The sequence below is a fragment of the Antechinus flavipes genome, chromosome X (assembly GCF_016432865.1).
Source record: "Antechinus flavipes isolate AdamAnt ecotype Samford, QLD, Australia chromosome X, AdamAnt_v2, whole genome shotgun sequence".
Taxonomy (NCBI): Eukaryota; Metazoa; Chordata; class Mammalia; order Dasyuromorphia; family Dasyuridae; genus Antechinus; species Antechinus flavipes.
Genome location: NC_067404.1, coordinates 84,493,075 through 84,514,068, shown reverse-complemented (window position 1 = coordinate 84,514,068; position 20,994 = coordinate 84,493,075). Strand labels below are relative to the sequence as shown.

Sequence of the window (20,994 nt, the reverse complement as noted above, 5' to 3'; positions counted from 1 at the left end):
TCTCGGTCTCTCTTCTGTCTCTGTATGTCTCTGTCTCTTTGTTTCTATGTCCCTCTCTATCTCTGTCTCACTCTTTTTCTCTGTCTCTGTGTTTCTATGTCACTCTGTCTCTGTCTCTCTGTCTCTATGTTTCTTGCATTCTATCTCTTGGTCTCTCTTCTGTCTCTGTATGTGTCTGTCTCTGTTTCTATGTCACTCTGTCTCTCTCTGTCTTTCTTTCTCTGTCTCTCTGTCTCTGTTTCTCTCATTCTATCTCTCGGTCTCTCTTCTGTCTCTGTATGTATCTGTCTCTGTTTCTATGTCACTCTGTCTCTATCTCTCTTTCTTTCTCTGTCTCTCTGTCTCTGTTTCTCTCATTCTATCTCTGGGTCTCTCTTCTGTCTCTGTATGTCTCTGTCTCTTTCTTTCTATGTCCCTCTCAATCTCTGTCTCACTCTTTTTCTCTGTCTCTGTGTTTCTATGTCACTCTGTCTCTATCTCTCTGTCTCTCTCTCTGTGTCTCTCTCTGTCTCTGTATTTCTTGTCACTCTGTCTCTGTCTCTCTGGCTCTGTGTTTTTCTCATTCTATCTCTTGGTCTCTCTTCTGTCTCTGTATGTCTCTGTCTCTTTGTTTCTATGTCCCTCTATCTCTGTCTCACTCTTTTTCTCTGTCTCTGTGTTTCTATGTCACTCTGTCTCTATCTCTCTGTCTCTCTCTGTCTCTATATTTCTATGTCACTCTGTCTCTGTCTCTCTGTCTCTGTGTTTCTTTCATTCTATCTCTTGGTCTCTCGTCTGTCTCTGTATGTATCTGTCTCTGTTTCTATTTCACTCTGTCTCTATCTCTCTTTGTTTCTCTGTCTCTCTGTCTCTGTTTCTCTCATTCTATCTCTCGGTCTCTCTTCTATCTTTGTATGTCTCTGTCTCTTTGTTTCTATGTCCCTCTCTATCTCTGTCTCACTCTTTTTCTCTGTCTCTGTGTTTCTATGGCACTCTGTCTCTGTCTCTCTGTCTCTGTTTCTCTCATTCTTTCTCTCGGTCTTTCTTCTGTCTCTGTATGTCTCTGTCTCTTTGTTTCTATGTCACTCTCTATCTCTGTCTCACTCTTTCTCTGTCTCTGTGTTTCTATGTCACTTTGTCTCTATCTCTCTGTCTCTGTGTTTCTCACATTCTATCTCTCGGTCTCTCTTCTATGCCTGTATGTCTCTGTCTCTTTGTTTCTATGTCCCCCCCTCTCTCTGTCTCACTCTTTTTCTCTGTCTCTGTGTTTCTATGTCACCCTGTCTCTATCTCTCTGTCTCTCTCTGTGTGTCTTGCTCTGTCTCTATATTTCTATGTCACTCTGTCTCTCTCTGTCTTTCTTTCTCTGTCTCTCTGTCTCTGTTTCTCTCATTCTATCTCTTGGTCTCTCTTCTGTCTCTGTATGTATCTGTCTCTATCTCTCTTTCTTTCTCTGTCTCTCTGTCTCTGTGTTTCTCTCATTCTATCTCTCGGTCTCTCTTCTCTCTCTGTATGTCTCTGTCTCTTTGTTTCTATGTCCCTCTCTCTCTCTGTCTCACTCTTTTTCTCTGTCTCTGTGTTTCTATGTCACTCTGTGTCTATCTCTCTGTCTCTCTCTGTGTGTCTTTCTCTGTCTCTTTATTTCTATGTCACTCTGTCTCTGTCTCTCTGTCTCTATGTTTCTTGCATTCTATCTCTTGGTCTCTCTTCTGTCTGTATGTGTCTGTCTCTGTTTCTATGTCACTCTGTCTCTATGTCTCTTTCTTTCTCTGTCTCTCTGTCTCTGTTTCTCTCATTCTATCTCTCGGTCTCTCTTCTGTCTCTGTATGTCTCTGTCTCTTTGTTTCTATGTCCCTCTCTCTCTCTGTCTCACTCCTTTTCTCTGTCTCTGTGTTTCTATGTCACTCTGTCTCTATCTCTCTGTCTCTCTCTGTGTGTCTTTCTCTGTCTCTATATTTCTATGTCACTCTGTCTCTGTCTCTCTGTCTCTGTGTTTCTCTCATTCTATCTCTTGGTCTCTCTTCTGTTTCTGTATGTATCTGTCTCTGTTTCTATGTCACTCTGTCTCTATCTCTCTTTCTTTCTCTGTCTCTCTTTCTCTGTGTTTCTCTCATTCTATCTCTCGGTCTCTCTTCTCTCTCTGTATGTCTCTGTCTCTTTGTTTCTATGTTCCTCTCTCTCTCTCTGTCTCACTCTTTTTCTCTGTCTCTGTTTCTATGTCACTCTGTCTCTCTCTGTCTTTCTTTCTCTGTCTCTCTGTCTCTGTTTCTCTCATTCTATCTCTCGGTCTCTCTTCTGTCTCTGTATGTCTCTGTCTCTTTGTTTCTATGTCACTCTCTCTCTCTGTCTCACTCTTTTTCTCTGTCTCTGTTTCTATGTCACTCTGTGTCTATCTCTCTTTCTTTCTCTGTCTTTCTGTCTCTGTTTCTCTCATTCTATCTCTCGGTCTCTCTTCTGTCTCTGTATGTCTCTGTCTCTTTGTTTCTATGTCCCTCTCTATCTCTGTCTCACTCTTTTTCTCTGTCTCTGTGTTTCTATGTCACTCTGTCTCTGTCTCTCTGTCTCTATGTTTCTTGCATTCTATCTCTTGGTCTCTCTTCTGTCTCTGTATGTGTCTGTCTCTGTTTCTATGTCACTCTGTCTCTCTCTGTCTTTCTTTCTCTGTCTCTCTGTCTCTGTTTCTCTCATTCTATCTCTCGGTCTCTCTTCTGTCTCTGTATGTATCTGTCTCTGTTTCTATGTCACTCTGTCTCTATCTCTCTTTCTTTCTCTGTCTCTCTGTCTCTGTTTCTCTCATTCTATCTCTCGGTCTCTCTTCTGTCTCTGTATGTCTCTGTCTCTTTGTTTCTATGTCCCTCTCAATCTCTGTCTCACTCTTTTTCTCTGTCTCTGTGTTTCTATGTCACTCTGTCTCTATCTCTCTGTCTCTCTGTGTCTCTCTCTGTCTCTGTATTTCTTGTCACTCTGTCTCTGTCTCTCTGGCTCTGTGTTTTTCTCATTCTATCTCTTGGTCTCTCTTCTGTCTCTGTATGTCTCTGTCTCTTTGTTTCTATGTCCCTCTATCTCTGTCTCACTCTTTTTCTCTGTCTCTGTGTTTCTATGTCACTCTGTCTCTATCTCTCTGTCTCTCTCTGTCTCTATATTTCTATGTCACTCTGTCTCTGTCTCTCTGTCTCTGTGTTTCTTTCATTCTATCTCTTGGTCTCTCGTCTGTCTCTGTATGTATCTGTCTCTGTTTCTATTTCACTCTGTCTCTATCTCTCTTTGTTTCTCTGTCTCTCTGTCTCTGTTTCTCTCATTCTATCTCTCGGTCTCTCTTCTATCTTTGTATGTCTCTGTCTCTTTGTTTCTATGTCCCTCTCTATCTCTGTCTCACTCTTTTTCTCTGTCTCTGTGTTTCTATGGCACTCTGTCTCTGTCTCTCTGTCTCTGTTTCTCTCATTCTTTCTCTCGGTCTTTCTTCTGTCTCTGTATGTCTCTGTCTCTTTGTTTCTATGTCACTCTCTATCTCTGTCTCACTCTTTCTCTGTCTCTGTGTTTCTATGTCACTTTGTCTCTATCTCTCTGTCTCTGTGTTTCTCACATTCTATCTCTCGGTCTCTCTTCTATGCCTGTATGTCTCTGTCTCTTTGTTTCTATGTCCCCCTCTCTCTCTGTCTCACTCTTTTTCTCTGTCTCTGTGTTTCTATGTCACCCTGTCTCTATCTCTCTGTCTCTCTCTGTGTGTCTTGCTCTGTCTCTATATTTCTATGTCACTCTGTCTCTCTCTGTCTTTCTTTCTCTGTCTCTCTGTCTCTGTTTCTCTCATTCTATCTCTTGGTCTCTCTTCTGTCTCTGTATGTATCTGTCTCTATCTCTCTTTCTTTCTCTGTCTCTCTGTCTCTGTGTTTCTCTCATTCTATCTCTCGGTCTCTCTTCTCTCTCTGTATGTCTCTGTCTCTTTGTTTCTATGTCCCTCTCTCTCTCTGTCTCACTCTTTTTCTCTCTGTCTCTGTGTTTCTATGTCACTCTGTGTCTATCTCTCTGTCTCTCTCTGTGTGTCTTTCTCTGTCTCTTTATTTCTATGTCACTCTGTCTCTGTCTCTCTGTCTCTATGTTTCTTGCATTCTATCTCTTGGTCTCTCTTCTGTCTGTATGTGTCTGTCTCTGTTTCTATGTCACTCTGTCTCTATGTCTCTTTCTTTCTCTGTCTCTCTGTCTCTGTTTCTCTCATTCTATCTCTCGGTCTCTCTTCTGTCTCTGTATGTCTCTGTCTCTTTGTTTCTATGTCCCTCTCTCTCTCTGTCTCACTCCTTTTCTCTGTCTCTGTGTTTCTATGTCACTCTGTCTCTATCTCTCTGTCTCTCTCTGTGTGTCTCTCTGTCTCTATATTTCTATGTCACTCTGTCTCTGTCTCTCTGTCTCTGTGTTTCTCTCATTCTATCTCTTGGTCTCTCTTCTGTCTCTGTATGTATCTGTCTCTGTTTCTATGTCACTCTGTCTCTATCTCTCTTTCTTTCTCTGTCTCTCTGTCTCTGTTTCTCTCATTCTATCTCTCGGTCTCTCTTCTATCTTTGTATGTCTCTGTCTCTTTGTTTCTATGTCCCTCTCTATCTCTGTCTCACTCTTTTTCTCTGTCTCTGTGTTTCTATGGCACTCTGTCTCTGTCTCTCTGTCTCTGTTTCTCTCATTCTTTCTCTCGGTCTTTCTTCTGTCTCTGTATGTCTCTGTCTCTTTGTTTCTATGTCACTCTCTATCTCTGTCTCACTCTTTCTCTGTCTCTGTGTTTCTATGTCACTCTGTCTCTGTCTCTCTGTCTCTGTGTTTCTCTCATTCTATCTCTTGGTCTCTCTTCTGTCTCTGTATGTATCTGTCTCTGTTTCTATGTCACTCTGTCTCTATCTCTCTTTCTTTCTCTGTCTCTCTGTCTCTGTTTCTCGCATTCTATCTCTCGGTCTCTCTTCTGTCTCTGTATGTGTCTGTCTCTGTGTTTCTATGTCACTCTGTCTCTCTCTGTGTGTCTCTCATTGTCTCTATATTTCTATGTCACTCTGTCTCTGTCTCTGTGTTTCTCTCATTCTATCTCTCGGTCTCTCTTCTCTCTGTATGTCTCTGTCTCTTTGTTTCTATGTTCCTCTCTCTCTCTCTGTCTCACTCTTTTTCTCTGTCTCTGTTTCTATGTCACTCTGTCTCTCTCTGTCTTTCTTTCTCTGTCTCTCTGTCTCTGTTTCTCTCATTCTATCTCTCGGTCTCTCTTCTGTCTCTGTATGTCTCTGTCTCTTTGTTTCTATGTCCCTCTCTCTCTGTGTCTCACTCTTTTTCTCTGTCTCTGTGTTTCTATAGCACTCTGTCTCTATCTCTCTGTCTCTCTCTGTGTGTCTTTCTCTGTCTCTATATTTCTATGTCACTCTGTCTCTGTCTCTCTGTCTCTGTGTTTCTCTCATTCTATCTCTTGGTCTCTCTTCTTTCTTTGTATGTATCTGTCTCTATCTCTCTTTCTTTCTCTGTCTCTCTGTCTCTGTCTTTCTCTCATTCTATCTCTCGGTCTCTCTTCTCTCTCTGTATGTCTCTGTCTCTTTGTTTCTATGTCCCTCTCTCTCTCTGTCTCACTCTTTTTCTCTGTCTCTGTGTTTCTATGTCACTCTGTCTCTATCTCTCTGTCTCTCTCTGTGTGACTCTCTCTGTCTCTGTATTTCTATGTCACTCTGTCTCTGTCTCTCTGTCTCTATGTTTCTCTCATTCTATCTCTCGGTCTCTCTCCTGTCTCTGTATGTCTCTGTCTCTTTGTTTCTATGTCCCTCTCTCTCTCTGTCTCACTCCTTTTCTCTGTCTCTGTGTTTCTATGTCACTCTGTCTCTATCTCTCTGTCTCTCTCTGTGTGTCTTTCTCTGTCTCTATATTTCTATGTCACTCTGTCTCTGTCTCTCTGTCTCTGTGTTTCTCTCATTCTATCTCTTGGTCTCTCTTCTGTCTCTGTATGTATCTGTCTCTGTTTCTATGTCACTCTGTCTCTATCTCTCTTTCTTTCTCTGTCTCTCTGTCTCTGTGTTTCTCTCATTCTATCTCTCGGTCTCTCTTCTCTCTCTGTATGTCTCTGTCTCTTTGTTTCTATGTTCCTCTCTCTCTCTCTGTCTCACTCTTTTTCTCTGTCTCTGTTTCTCTGTCACTCTGTCTCTCTCTGTCTTTCTTTCTCTGTCTCTCTGTCTCTGTTTCTCTCATTCTATCTCTCGGTCTCTCTTCTGTCTCTGTATGTATCTGTCTCTGTTTCTATGTCACTCTGTATCTCTCTTTCTCTGTCTCTCTGTCTCTGTTTCTCTCATTCTATCTCTCAGTCTCTCTTCTGTCTCTGTATGTCTCTGTCTCTCTGTTTCTATGTCACTCTCTATCTCTTTCTCACTCTTTTTCTCTGTCTCTGTGTTTCTATGTCACTTTGTCTCTATCTCTCTGTCTCTGTGTGTCTCTCTGTTTCTGTATTTCTTTGTCACTCTGTCTCTGTCTCTGTATTTCTCTCATTCTATCTCTCGGTCTCTCTTCTGTCTCTGTATGTCCCTGTCTCTTTGTTTCTATGTCCCTCTCTCTCTCTGTCTCACTCTTTTTCTCTGTCTCTGTGTTTCTATAGCACTCTGTCTCTATCTCTCTGTCTCTCTCTGTGTGTCTCTCTCTGTCTCTATATTTCTATGTCACTCTGTCTCTGTCTCTCTGTCTCTATGTTTCTTGCATTCTATCTCTTGGTCTCTCTTCTGTCTCTGTATGTGTCTGTCTCTGTTTCTATGTCACTCTGTCTCTCTCTGTCTTTCTTTCTCTGTCTCTCTGTCTCTGTTTCTCTCATTCTATCTCTTGGTCTCTCTTCTCTCTCTGTATGTCTCTGTCTCTTTGTTTCTATGTCCCTCTCTCTCTCTGTCTCACTCTTTTTCTCTGTCTCTGTGTTTCTATGTCACTCTGTCTCTATCTCTCTGTCTCTCTCTGTGTGACTCTCTCTGTCTCTGTATTTCTATGTCACTCTGTCTCTGTCTCTCTGTCTCTATGTTTCTCGCATTCTATCTCTTGGTCTCTCTTCTGTCTCTGTATGTGTCTGTCTCTGTTTCTATGTCACTCTGTCTCTCTCTGTCTTTCTTCTCTGTCTCTCTGTCTCTGTTTCTCTCATTCTATCTCTCGGTCTCTCTTCTGTCTCTGTATGTCTCTGTCTCTTTGTTTCTATGTCCCTCTCTCTCTGTGTCTCACTCTTTTTCTCTGTCTCTGTGTTTCTATAGCACTCTGTCTCTATCTCTCTGTCTCTCTCTGTGTGTCTTTCTCTGTCTCTATATTTCTATGTCACTCTGTCTCTGTCTCTCTGTCTCTGTGTTTCTCTCATTCTATCTCTTGGTCTCTCTTCTGTCTCTGTATGTATCTGTCTCTGTTTCTATGTCACTCTGTCTCTATCTCTCTTTCTTTCTCTGTCTCTCTGTCTCTGTGTTTCTCTCATTCTATCTCTCGGTCTCTCTTCTCTCTCTGTATGTCTCTGTCTCTTTGTTTCTATGTTCCTCTCTCTCTCTCTGTCTCACTCTTTTTCTCTGTCTCTGTTTCTCTGTCACTCTGTCTCTCTCTGTCTTTCTTTCTCTGTCTCTCTGTCTCTGTTTCTCTCATTCTATCTCTCGGTCTCTCTTCTGTCTCTGTATGTATCTGTCTCTGTTTCTATGTCACTCTGTATCTCTCTTTCTCTGTCTCTCTGTCTCTGTTTCTCTCATTCTATCTCTCAGTCTCTCTTCTGTCTCTGTATGTCTCTGTCTCTCTGTTTCTATGTCACTCTCTATCTCTTTCTCACTCTTTTTCTCTGTCTCTGTGTTTCTATGTCACTTTGTCTCTATCTCTCTGTCTCTGTGTGTCTCTCTGTTTCTGTATTTCTATGTCACTCTGTCTCTGTCTCTGTATTTCTCTCATTCTATCTCTCGGTCTCTCTTCTGTCTCTGTATGTCCCTGTCTCTTTGTTTCTATGTCCCTCTCTCTCTCTGTCTCACTCTTTTTCTCTGTCTCTGTGTTTCTATAGCACTCTGTCTCTATCTCTCTGTCTCTCTCTGTGTGTCTTTCTCTTTCTCTTTATTTCTGTGTCACTCTGTCTCTGTCTCTCTGTCTCTATGTTTCTCGCATTCTATCTCTTGGTCTTTCTTCTGTCTCTGTATGTGTCTGTCTTGTTTCTATGTCACTCTGTCTCTCTCTGTCTCTCTTTCTTTCTCTGTCTCTCTGTCTCTGTTTCTCTCATTCTATCTCTTGGTCTCTCTTCTGTCTCTGTATGTCTCTGTCTCTTTGTTTCTATGTCCCTCTCTCTCTCTGTCTCACTCTTTTTCTCTGTCTCTGTGTTTCTATGTCACTCTGTCTCTATCTCTCTGTCTCTCTCTGTGTGTCTCTCTCTGTCTCTGTATTTCTATGTCACTCTGTCTCTGTCTCTCTGTCTCTATGTTTCTCGCATTCTATCTCTTGGTCTCTCTTCTGTCTCTGTATGTGTCTGTCTCTGTTTCTATGTCACTCTGTCTCTATTTCTCTTTCTTTCTCTGTCTCTCTGTCTCTGTTTCTCTCATTCTATCGCTCGGTCTCTCTTCTGTCTCTGTATGTCCCTGTCTCTTTGTTTCTATGTCCCTCTCTCTCTCTGTCTCACTCTTTTTCTCTGTCTCTGTGTTTCTATAGCACTCTGTCTCTATCTCTCTGTCTCTCTCTGTGTGTCTCTCTCTGTCTTTATATTTCTATGTCACTCTGTCTCTGTCTCTCTGTCTCTGTGTTTCTCTCATTCTATCTCTCGGTCTCTCTTCTGTCTCTGTATGTCTCTGTCTCTGTTTCTATGTCACTCTGTCTCTCTCTGTCTTTCTTTCTCTGTCTCTCTGTCTCTGTTTCTCTCATTCTATCTCTCGGTCTCTCTTCTGTCTCTGTATGTCTCTGTCTCTTTGTTTCTATGTCCCTCTCTCTCTGTGTCTCACTCTTTTTCTCTGTCTCTGTGTTTCTATAGCACTCTGTCTCTATCTCTCTGTCTCTCTCTGTGTGTCTTTCTCTGTCTCTATATTTCTATGTCACTCTGTCTCTGTCTCTCCGTCTCTGTGTTTCTCTCATTCTATCTCTTGGTCTCTCTTCTGTCTTTGTATGTATCTGTCTCTATCTCTCTTTCTTTCTCTGTATCTCTGTCTCTGTGTTTCTCTCATTCTATCTCTCGGTCTCTCTTCTCTCTCTGTATGTCTCTGTCTCTTTGTTTCTATGTCCCTCTCTCTCTCTCTGTCTCACTCTTTTTCTCTGTCTCTGTGTTTCTATAGCACTCTGTCTCTATCTCTCTGTCTCTCTGTGTGTGGCTGTCTAGGCCCGAGAAAGCTCACGGGGATTAAGCAGGAGGCCGATCCAGGCGCTCAAGGGCCCGCCCAGCCGGGGCCATTGCCTTTGTCGCTCGCTTGTTTTGAGTAAGAAAACATCTGGCTGAAGGTCAGAAAATCGAGGGACATCTGGCTGCCCCGGGACACATGTGGGCCATAGGGGAGGGTCATGGCCCAGGCACAGACAGGGGTTTCCTGTTTACATTCTCGGGCTCCACGTCAGTCAGCAGTGACGCACGGACCAGCTGCCGGGCAACCAGAGCTCCCACCCAAAAGTGGCGGCTCTCTGGCCCTGCCTCCCCTCCCACTGCCATCCCTAGCTGTTCTGGACTTGTAGGTCCCGGGGTCCCTAGGGCACAGAAACCCACGGGCAGCATGAAACTTGTCCCCAAGGACAGCGGGTGAAGGAGAGACACAGAGACCGAGACCGAGACAGAGACAGAGAGACAGGCAGAAAGAGAAGTGAGAGACACAGAGAGAGAGAGCGACAGAGGAAGAAAGACAGAGACAGAGGGTGAAAAAGATGGAGAGATACAGAGGCAGAGAGAAGGTACAAGTGAGAGGGAGAAAGAGAGAGACAGAGAGATCCAGATGCAAAAAGAGGCAGAGACAGAGGTACAAGTGAGAAAGAGCGAGGCAGAGGGAGAAAGAGAGAGACAGACAGACATGGAGACAGAGAGAGAAGGTGCGAGTCAGAGAGACACAGACAGAGACAGTTGGAGAAAGAGACAGACACGGAAAGAGACAGAAAGACAGAGAAAGAGACAGAGATAGAGCTATAGAGAGAGACAGATGGGGGGCTCAGAGAGACAGAGACAAAGGCGGAGACACACACACAGAGATAGAGAGACACAGAGACAGAACGGTCCAGTAGATTGCTGGCTGATTCTAGCTTTCTTTCCTGCTCCTGGCCTGGCTAATGACTTCCCAGCTTAGAAAACAGCCCCTCCAGCTGCTGGCTTCAGGGAAGCTGTCCCTTCCTGTGTTTGTGTTGCTGATGCTGCACAATGTCCTTCAAATAGCGCCATTAGATTGAAACAAAACCCTCAGCTTTGCCCCTCTGAAAACAGAAATTCCACCGATCATTCTTCATAGTCATCCTTGAAGGGCCCTAGAAACCGGTTCCCCGAAGAGGATCCCGACGCAGACATGCCCCAGCAAGAGCTAGAGTCTCAAATAGTGCCCAGACTTCTTTTTGAGAGAATCCAGATGTCTCCTCGGGAGGTTTTGAAGGCCACTTTCCAGAGGGAAAGCAAGAGAGCAGAGTGCTGCTTAATAAGAGAGCCAAGAAAATTAAGGCAGCCCAGAAAGGAAGACTTATCCAAGGTCTCTCCCATTAGAATGCTCCCATTGCACCAATGGCATCTTGGTGTCCATGCCCTTGGACTTAGATATCCCATCCGCGCATAAGACCTCACGTCCGGAAATTGTTCAGTTCTGCTTTGTGGTAGCATGGCAGAGACATCACAGCAGCCTGCTGGGGGAGAAATGGCTCCACTTCACGGACAGTTGTGGGGCTACGATAAAGAATGAACAGAAAGAATGCAGCAAAGCTCTTGGAGGCATAGGCTATGGATTACTGCAGAGGGAGGGAGCAGAAGCAGCCAGGAAGACAAGCAATATCATAACTAGAACAGTGTCCGGGGAAAGAGCAACAAAGAAAACCCGCATGCTGGTGGGATTATAATTGGCTGCCTCTCCACTCAGAAAGGAGAAAGTGCATCTTTGTTCTCTAGGGGCTGAAAGTCGAGGGACCTGGATACACTGTTGATGCCTCAGTTTTGCTGAACTACTCCCTCCCTCCTTCCCTTCCCTTTCCTTCCTTTCTTCCTTCCTTCTTTCCTTCCTTCCTTCCTTCCTTCCTTCCTTCCTTCCTTCCTTCCTTCCTTCCTTCCTCCCTCCCTCCCTCCCTCCCTCCCTCCTTCCCTCCCTCCCTCCCTTCCTTCCTTCCTTCCTCCCTTCCTTCCTTTCCTTCCTTCTCCTTCCTTCCTTTCCTTCCTTCCTTCCTTCCTTCCTTCCTTCCTTCCTTCCTTCCTTCCTTCCTTCCTTCCTTCCTTCCTTCCTTCCTTCCTCCCTCCCCCCTTCCCTCCCTCCCTCTCTTCCTTCCTTCCTCCCTTCCTTCCTTCCTTCCTTCCTTCCTTCCTTCCTTCCTTCCTTCCTTCCTTCCTTCCTTCTTCCTTCCTTCCTTCCCTCCCTCCCTCCCTTCCTTCCTTCCTTCCTTCCTTCCTTCCTTCCTTCCTTCCTTCCTTCCTTCCTTCCTTCCTTCCCTCCCTCCCTCCCTTCCTTCCTTCCTTCCTTCCTTCCTTCCTTCCTTCCTTCCTTCCTTCCTTCCTTCCTTCCTTCCTTCCCTCCCTCCCTCCCTTCCTTCCTTCCTTCCTTCCTTCCTTCCTTCCTTCCTTCCTTCCTTCCTTCCTTCCTTCCTTCCTTCCTTCCCTTTTTCCCTCCTTCCTTCCTTTCTTCCTTCCTTCCTTCCTGGAGATGGCTCTCTGGGAAATAAAATGATGGAGAAACACAAGAGATCCAGAAAAAAGAGATAATTGTGGAGCTGTCTTTCCTCAGCCCCTTCTACACTCTGCCTTCATTCTGTTCTTTTTTTAAACATTTGAAGCGCTAGTCGGGAAACAGCTTTACATAAAGGGAGAGGAAGGAGGGCTAGGATTCCTAGCCCAGAGAAAAGTCAGTTCAAAGGTCCAGAGGTAGAAGACAGAGTATTGTATGTAAGGATCATCAAGGAGGTCAGTTTGACTGGATTGTAGTGCCTGGAGGGAAGTAAGACCAGGCTGGAATGGGGGGGGGGCAGGTTGGAAAGGACTTTTGAGGCAAAATGGAGAACTTTCTACTTGATCCTAAGTAGTGATTAGAACTTATTGAGGAATCTTGTGCTTTTGAAAATCCCTTTGGCAGATGTAGGGCAAAGGGGCCCTGCCGCGGACAGGGATTGAACCCCCAAAAGTGCGGCACGGGAAGGGGACTTTGCAAGAGTTTGTGTTAAGTGAATTTTCCTGATTTTATCCTGCATTTTAACTTGGTCAATCATCGGGGGCTTTTAAACCATTGCTACGTGATGGAGCCGGTCATGGGAAAGTGTTTCAGAGAAAGGCAAACTCTAATGAGCACTGGGCTCACTAACTGCAGTACCCCAAGTCAGCCTTGCTAGCCAGAGGTAATTAGAAGGGAGCTGCAACATCTTCAGTGATGGCGTGGAGGTGGCCCATTTCCCAAAGAACCATTTCTAGAGGTACGGAGGGGCTGTCATCTACCTCAGTGGATGCAGTGCTGGATTAAAGGAAGCTAGACAGGCTGGTTTACCTTGGCTTCTAGATGAATTTATTCTCTGTCTATTTCTGTCTCTGTCTCTCTATCTCTGGGTCTCTTTGTCTCTCTTTCTCTCTATTGTCTATGTCCATCTCTGTCTATTACTGTCTCTCTCTGCTATCTCTGTGTCTGTTTCTATCTCTGTGTCTGTCTCTGTGTGTCTCTCTTCTCTATCTCTGTTTCTCGATCTCTGTCTCTTTGTGTCTCCCTCTTTCTGTCTCTGTTTTTCGATGTCTCTTTCTCTTCTCTGTCTTTGTTGCTGTCTGTCTTGTCTGTCTCTGTTTTTCCCTGTCTCTGTCTGTCTCTCTCCATCTCTATCTCTGTCCCTCTGTTTCTGTCCACGTCTGTCTATTTCTGCGTGTCTGCGTCTGTGTTTGTCTCTTTGTTTCTCAATCTCTCTGTCTCTTTGAATGTCTGTCTCCCACGGTCTTTCTGTCTGTTTTTCTGTGTCTTTCCCTCTCCATCTCTCTCTGTCTGTTTCCATCTCTGTTCTTCTGTCTCATCTGTCTCGCTGTCTCTCTTTCCCTCTCTGTGTCTCTGTGTCTCTATCTCTGTCCCTCTGTCTCATCTTTGTTTCTGTCTCTGCCTCTCTCCCAAAGCAGGCAGGACATGGCAGAAATCTGGTCAGGAACTCCCAAAGGTTATGTCCGAGTAGGGTGTGGGAGGGGATTTCCCCAGGCTTAAGTCAGGCTGGCTGGAGAGTCGATCACTCGGTCAGTGGGCTGCCTCTGGGTGGCTGAGCTCCAGTCCTCCCTGGCCCTTGTGGGGCCACTGTGCGCTCTCCCTGGCTCATACTCCCACAGCTCATAGCTTCTAATTGCGTTCACTTAGAGAGACTTCAAACCACCCTGGAGGGCCTCCCCTTCCCTCTTGAGTCCTAGGTCCCCCTCATTCACCCAAAAACTTGGCCGTCTGTCTCCTGTCATTCGCTGTGGGGAGTTTGCCCTTTTGGGGTAAAACCTGGAGGAGCCGGGAAGCCTTTGGGCAGCTGCGTGTTTTGTTTTCTTAGGGAGCCCTTTGGCAGTCGAAGAGCAAGGTGTTGACCCCGCCTCAAGCTGTCCTCCTGAAAGCAAGCTGCAGAAAGTTTCAAGTAAGCCCATTCCCTAGGGCCTGGTGGGTAGGGAGGCAGTGCCCACCAATGCTTGGGCAGGGCTCCTTAGGATGATCACTCTGAGCTTCTGACCCGCCTGTGTATTTTTTCATCAGTCGCACATGTACATGGCCGTGGGGCGAGGCTTCTCCCCACCTGGACCGAGCTGAAGACATCCTCAAGCACCAAGAGGCCCCTCACTGCCCTACTTAAATATGTCCCATTGATGGGGAAGTTGTACCATGTGGCTTCTGGTTTGTGCCATTCACTCCTGATCTCGATCTGCCTTGTGGGAGCCTGGGGGCTAAACCAGATACATAGAGAAATGGGCTCAGCTGCTAACCTAGGGAAGGGGGGTGGGGGAGGGCAAATATCACATCTCTTTGAAATGGCCAGCCTTGCTCTGAAATGAGATCGCTAGTGGGCATCCCTGAGGTGCTTGACCCCATGCTCTCTAGCTCTCATTAGTGCTATGGGTAAAGGCAGAGATAGTGGGCTTGGTGAAAGTGCAGTTCATTCCATGCTGGGAGGGTTGTGGCGCAGGCTCAGCCTTCCTGGAGAGCTTGACTGGTTATAAAGGACTGGGCTAAATCGAATGGGGTGTGATTCATTGCATTCACTTAGAGAGAGCTCAGCACTCAGTGACCCCAAACTACCCTGGAGGGCCTCCTTCTTCCCTCTTGAATTCCAGTCCCCCTCATTCACCTATATGCATTTGGGATGCATATGAAGCCTTCTCTTTAGAAGCTTCAGAAGGATGAAATGAAGGTCATGGCCTTAGACAGAGGCATTTTGGGATGGCCATTGCTAGAGGGGGAGCACTTTGGGGGTCTTTGAGATCATGATGTATGAGGGTCGATCAAGGGAACTGATAATATAGATATCGGTGGAGATGATCTCAGCATGTAAGTATTTCGAGGATGATTTGATTTGTTGTGAGCTGCAGGGGAGTTTGGCCTCAGAGAACCAAGGGAGAAAATAGGGTGGATATCCGGGAGAGGCCGATAAAAAGGCAAAAAGTCTTAACAATTTGATCTGTTCCCGAGTGAAGCGGGCCATGGAGGAGCTCGGTTCCCACTCACTGGAGGTCCACGAGCAGAGGTTGTATGACTGCCCATCGGGCAAGTCGTAGAGCTGAGGATTCCCGTCCAGTTGTCACGTGTTAGGATTGAGCCAAGTGAGTTCTCTCTTGGTTCTAATGTTAGGCCACAATCATTTAGAGATCATTGGGGCGAAAAAGAATCTTAGATCCCGACTGATCCAACCCCTTCATTGTACAGATTAAGAAACTGAGGCTAGGAAAAGTGAATGGCTTATGCAAAGTAACTCCTTCGATGACTGTGGAGAAGTGAAAAGGTCAGAGTTGTCTCCTCCCAGCTTCTAACAGTTTGTTTCCTTCCCCTCTATTTTCCTTCCCCTCTTTCCCTACCCTGTTGCCTAGGAGACAGCAAAGAGGAGGTACCCAAGTTCAAAACCATTTGGGAGCCAAAGCCGCACCCAGCAGATGACCTAAGTGTGGGAGTTGTTTCTGGGACCCACAGATTCACGGTTTCGATCCATGAGCCGAGTCATCGGGACGTGGCTTGTGTGGCCAGTCTGGCTAACATCGACTCCGTCGAGGACCAGGCCTCTCAAGATCCTAGGAGACCTGAGCCACAATTGTCGGTCCCTTTTGTCTGGCCTGAACAGGGTCCCTGCCCCTCGAGGCCAGAATCCAATAATTATTGCCAGCCCTTCAAGCGTGTGAGGAAGGTCAAACAGTCGACCCAGAGATGGAATAGTGAAGATTCCAGTGTTCCAGAGACAGTATTGGATGACGAATCGGATAGAGACCAGGTCAGCGAGGAGAGAAGACGCATGGCGATGGAACTGGACAAATGTATTGAGGAGTTTCGCAAAATCAAGATCCCGTGCACTTTCCCTAACAAAAAAAGGCCATGGCAGAGCGAGCTTCTCCAAAAGTACCATGTTTAAAGCCAGAGGGAAGAGCCAGCACCCACTCCCACCAACGCCATCATGCTGCAATCTGCTGCCATGTGGAAGTGCTTTGGAATCATCCACTTCTCTTTTCGATATCGTCATGGGTGGTGTGTGTGTATGTGTGTGTGTGTTTGTCTGTGTGTCTTGAGTGAGTGTGTGAGCAAGTGTGCATCTATGTATGTGAAGATCTTTTCTGAATGTTCAAGCTGATTTCTACATTCCCCATGGACAGTTTCTGACCTCTGAAACATTGTGGTCGTGTTGAAATAAATTCCCCTCTGCCAATATGGAGTCATTGTTTACCTCCTTAGTGTGAAGGTGGGAATTTAGAGCCCATTTAGTTCAACTCCCTCTTTGTAGGGAATAAGGGTCCAAAGAAGGAAAGTCTCTTAGGATTATGGGAGCTTGAAGATCATCTGCTTCAATCCCCTGATTTTACATGTGACCCAAGGCTCTGGGTAGTCCTGGTGATGACTTTAAAGGTCTTTGGCTCATACTAGCCCCACCAAGAGATTATTCTGGGAAAGCTTATGGCTAGGTATCTGCAAATATGGGCAACAGGGTCTTCTAGGCTTATTTCAAAGTAATAATTCACTTATTGCAATGCAGAATTTGCCCCAAAAGACTTATCGGGGCCTAGAGACCAGGCAGAAACTCAGAAAGGACTCACAGCTGTAAGCAATCAATATAATTCTCTTCCCCAAACCTTTGCCATCAACAGGAAAATTAACTCCCAGTCACCAGCGGGCCACATCCCAGTATTGCAGAATCTCTCTTTCCCACAACGTCCAAAACCCATGAACTCACAATGTCACCCTGTGGTTGAGGTCCAACCATCATCCCTCTTCTATTCCAGTGAGTCACCCTTTTAGCCCAGAATGGAAACTGTCTCTCTTCCCTTTCTCTTTCCGCATCTCTCTTCTATTTTGCTGCTTATTTGACCTCTGTATGTCAATGTCCTCTATTTTACATATGTCTGTGTGTTTGTCTATATACTGCCTGTATCTCACTCCTAACAACCTCAATGTACCCGTCCATACATCTATCTATCTAACATCTGTCTGTCTGTCTTCCATATCTGTTTATCTATTTCTTTGTCTATATCTATGTATCTATCTGTCTACCGTGTTTATCAATCCATTTATCTATCTGTCCATCTACCATATCTGTCTATTGATTTATCTCTCTCTATCTACCATATTTGTCTGTCTGTCTATTTATCTATCAATCTATCGATCCATCTATTGATCTATCCATCCATTTATCTATCTATCTATCCATCTATCTATGTGTCTACCATATCTGTCTATCCATTTCTCTCTCTCTCTCTCTCTCTGTCTACCATATCTGCCTGTCTATCTATCTATCATCTGTCTGTCTATCTGCCTGCCTACCATATCTATCATATCTATCAATCCATCTATTGATCTATCTGCCATATCTGTCTATCCATTTATCTCTGTGTGTCTGCCATATCAGTCTGTCTATCTATCTACCTGTCTATGTATCTACCATATCTATCAATCCATTTATCTATCTCTCTGTCTACCATATCTGTCTGTCTGCCTATCTATCATGTCTGTCGGTCTATCTGCCTGCCTACCATATCTATCATATCTATCGATCCATCTATTAATCTATCTGCCATATCTGTCTATCCATTTATCTCTCTGTGTGTCTGCCATATCAGTGTGTCTATCTATCTACCTGTCTGTCTATCTATGTGTCTACTATATCTATCAATCCATTTATCTATCTCTTCATCTACAATATCTGTCTATCCATCCATTCATCCATTCATCTATCTGTCTGTCTGTCTGTCTACCATATGTATCCATTTATCTATCTGTTCATCTACCATATTTGTCTATCCATTTCTGTCTACTATATCTGTCTATCTATCCATCCATCCATCTATGTTTATTTCCATCTGTCTGTCTGTCTGTCGGCCTATCTATCTACCTGTCTGTCTGTCTGTGTCTATGGGTCTACCATATCTATCTATCTATCCATTTACCTATCTGTCCATCTACTATATTTGTCTATCCATTTCTCTCTCTGTCTGTCAACCATATCTGCCTATCTATCCATCTATGTATCTATCTTTCTATTTGTCTAATCCCTCTCTTCTCCCACACTTTCCTTCGGAGCCTCAAACACTGAGCCAGCTCTGGCCACATGTGTGTCAATCTCATGGTCCACGTGGATTATCCACAGCAACAGGGCAAGCATCCGCAAGGTGATCAGAAAAAGTGAACAAGGACCATCTCAAGGTCTCTCTTAAGTGATTTTACAACTTAGGAGACAGTGGCACAGGACCTCCCAGCGTGGTGTCCCCTCACCAGAGAAGGTGCTGGGCTCTGTGAGCAAAACAGAATTGAATTAGCTCTGAAAAAATATGAGATGTGTAAAGTTAGAGAAGCCCCCAAATGTTTAGAGGGACCCTTTGTGTCCAACCTGGAGTGGAGCATCCCCGGCTCCTGTTGGTCTGCCCGGCCACGGTTGGACACTCTGACTCAACCTAACATGGCGATATCATTTTGGTCCTTTACAAGAACAAAGGACAACGACCTATCTTTATTAAAAGTAATAAAGGTGTTTTCTAGTAAATGTTTAACAACCGGCCTCAATGGGAAAAAAAATACACAATCGCAGCCTCCTAAGTGAATCTGTCTTAGGAAGCCTTTCTGAAGTCTTGCTAGTCAGTAATACAGTAAATCAAGCCCTGGATCACCTGTTTCTGATGTGCAAAAGCTCACAGTGACAATTTGCCCCTGGTTCTTCCCAGAGCTGCCACAGACTGGCTCTTGACTGGAGGCACTTGGGATTGGTCCCATGATGTCACTGGTCTAGGGAACCCCCAGGTAAGGCTGCCCCCTCTTTCAAAGCAGCTTCAAAGCCTTCTCTATGGCTCAGTCCCCAAAAGTTGCCCAAGGTCCTGAGGAGTACTGTGGCAGAGATCCTTCAGCCAATCAGGGGCAGTGACAGTCCTGGAACCCAGGGGTCTCATTGCCTTTCTGGAACTCGACCGGAACTATTGAGATGAAATTAGATTGAGATTAGATCCATGTTTATACCACAGTAAGCTCAAAATGGGAACATGACCTAGATATGAAAAGGTTACACTATTTTAAAATATTGAAGAATGAGATGAGATCATAAGGTTTCCCAACCCTCTTGTATAGGGGGAAAATTCTTAACCATAATAGGCTAGAGAAAATGGGAAACCACGAGGGATGTTCGTGACCCCTGAAAGAAAAGCTTCCGCCTGAAAAAATAAAAATAAAAATGGTGGAAATAACAAAAAACAGAGAGACCCTGGAATGGGGGGAAATGGTCCCAAATGGTGATATTTCAAATTTCTGACCCCAAGAGTGCCACTGAACAGATGAGTGGGCAGGAGATGTAAATGTAGAGTTGGGGCTGGAAGAAAGACCATCTGCGAATAGCCTCTGAATGTCTCCTAGGAGGGGAAAGCAAATTAAAAGCACTCAGGCTCCAGCCCATGCTAAGGCCAAAGTGGCTAAGAGGAAGAAGACCGGGACTGGGGAAAGTTGGAGGGCCTAAGGGAAGACTGAGCTTGGGGATGGGTCTCCTCGGCAGGTATCCTAAGTGACTAAACTGTCCACCCTCTGATCCCATGAGCCCACTCATGTCAAGGAACTGAAAGGCAGAGTAGACGCATTGTTAACGTGGAAGTGGTGGCTCCCCCCGCCCCCAACTGGGGAACAGCTCAATGGAGGTGTAAGAATGTACTAAAATGCAATCAAACATGTTGCACACGAGAAATCCAGAGAACCATTAGCAGAGCCCACAGGGATTGACAATAATATCACTTACATAGTGCCCATTCTGTGCCAGGCAACGTGCTAAGTACTTGACAAATTCGATCTCATTTGATCCTCACACCGAACCTGGAAAGTTAGTGCTATTATGAGTTCCATGTTGCGGCTGAAGAAACTGAGGGAAACAGGGGTTAGGTGACTTTCTCAGGGTCACATAGCTAGTAAGTGTCCGAGCTCAAGTCTTTCTGACTCCAGTGCCCTGTGTGCTGTGGCACCCCATAGCTAACAATCCCCTCTATCAGAGGAAGGAACTGGGGAGGAAGAGGTGCAGTGCTGGAGTCTGCACAGAGTCCTCCCCTCCCTCTTCCTCTTCCTTCTTCTGTAATAAGAGGTACTTCCTCCCTGTTCCCCACCCTTTCCTTGCTCCAGCATCATGTAGCCCAAGGAACAGACCATGTTCACGTGATGGGCAGACCTAGCCACACGCAGCCTACTGTGAAATGAAGGACAATAAACCCAGCCCCAATTCTGGAAGCAACAGTGCGGGATTGGCTTGAATGAACTAGGAGGTACAGTAATGTGAAGGAAGGCAAGAATGCAATCTGGCGAGAGTTTTGGGGAGTCACACAAAGTGGAAAAAGCTGCACTGGACCTAGGTCTGACCCTGTGAGAGAAGAGGGAAACTCGAGAAATGGGCCATGAAGCTGGATGGAAGTCTCCCGGGGGTGACCCCCAAATTGCCTCACCATTCTATGTGCTAACGTCAATTGATGGAAAGAGTTGCCTCCAAAATCCCCATTTCTAGCCCGTTGTCTTAATGTTTAATATTGAAGTTATGGTTTAAATTCCTTTTTAAAAAAAGAGCTGGGGGGCAGCTAGGTGGCGCACTGGCTAGAGCATCAGCCCTGACATCAGGAGCACCTGAGTTCAAATGTGACTCAGACACTTAACACTTTCCAGCAAATCAATTAACCCCAATTGCCTCAGAAAAAATAAATAAATAAATAAATGAATGAACGAATGATGGGAAGATGGCGGATTAGGTTGGTAAATTTCAAGCTCTCCTGATTCCCCCCTCCCACCCCCAGTAGAACAAACTTGTGCCTCAGGGGGAACCTAGACGGGTGAAAGATAAAGATTTGTTCTGCTCCACAACCCGGGTCCTCCAAGCACAACTCCAGCAAATTTGAAGAAGGAGCAGGGGCTGGGATTAAGCCCTGTGAAGTGCAAACACCTCCGGGCTAGCTCCACACAAACACCACGTGGGGACCCCTGGGGCTAGTCGAGCTTGGTTGGAGTCTCAGCAGGAACAAAGAGACTTTCACCTCCTGTGCAGTTTGTGGAGTCGGGGTTAGAGTCCCGGAGCCCTGAGGGAACCTCACATGATTAGGAACTCGGGCCCAAGTGTGCTGCAGAGACTCTGCCCTAGGCCAGAAGGACCCAGCATCAGGTGAGTGTAGATGGCAGGGGGCCGGCGCTTGCAGGAGGGCAGCTCTTGGTTTGGGGTTCCTGCTCAGAGTGGAGAGAACTGTGAAGGGAA

At 45.5% G+C, this 20,994-nt stretch overlaps 1 protein-coding gene across 4 annotated transcripts in view; it reads left to right on the top strand.

The window, feature by feature from the left end:
• The window catches only part of LOC127542382 (BTB/POZ domain-containing protein KCTD12-like), a 43,931-nt gene extending 27,971 nt beyond the window's left edge, over positions 1–15,960 (top strand). For 2 of the 4 annotated variants that reach the window (XM_051967926.1, XM_051967927.1), the window contains exons 3-5: positions 13,609–13,689; positions 13,806–13,943; positions 15,131–15,960. In XM_051967926.1, the coding sequence (XP_051823886.1) occupies positions 13,609–13,689; positions 13,806–13,943; positions 15,131–15,663 (752 nt within the window). In that variant the 3' untranslated portion in view covers positions 15,664–15,960. Of the gene's footprint in view, positions 1–13,608; positions 13,690–13,805; positions 13,944–15,130 lie in introns of those variants that run through there. The other 2 variants (XM_051967928.1, XR_007948657.1) reach the window with 2 other exon arrangements.
• The last annotated feature ends 5,034 nt before the right edge of the window (positions 15,961–20,994 follow it).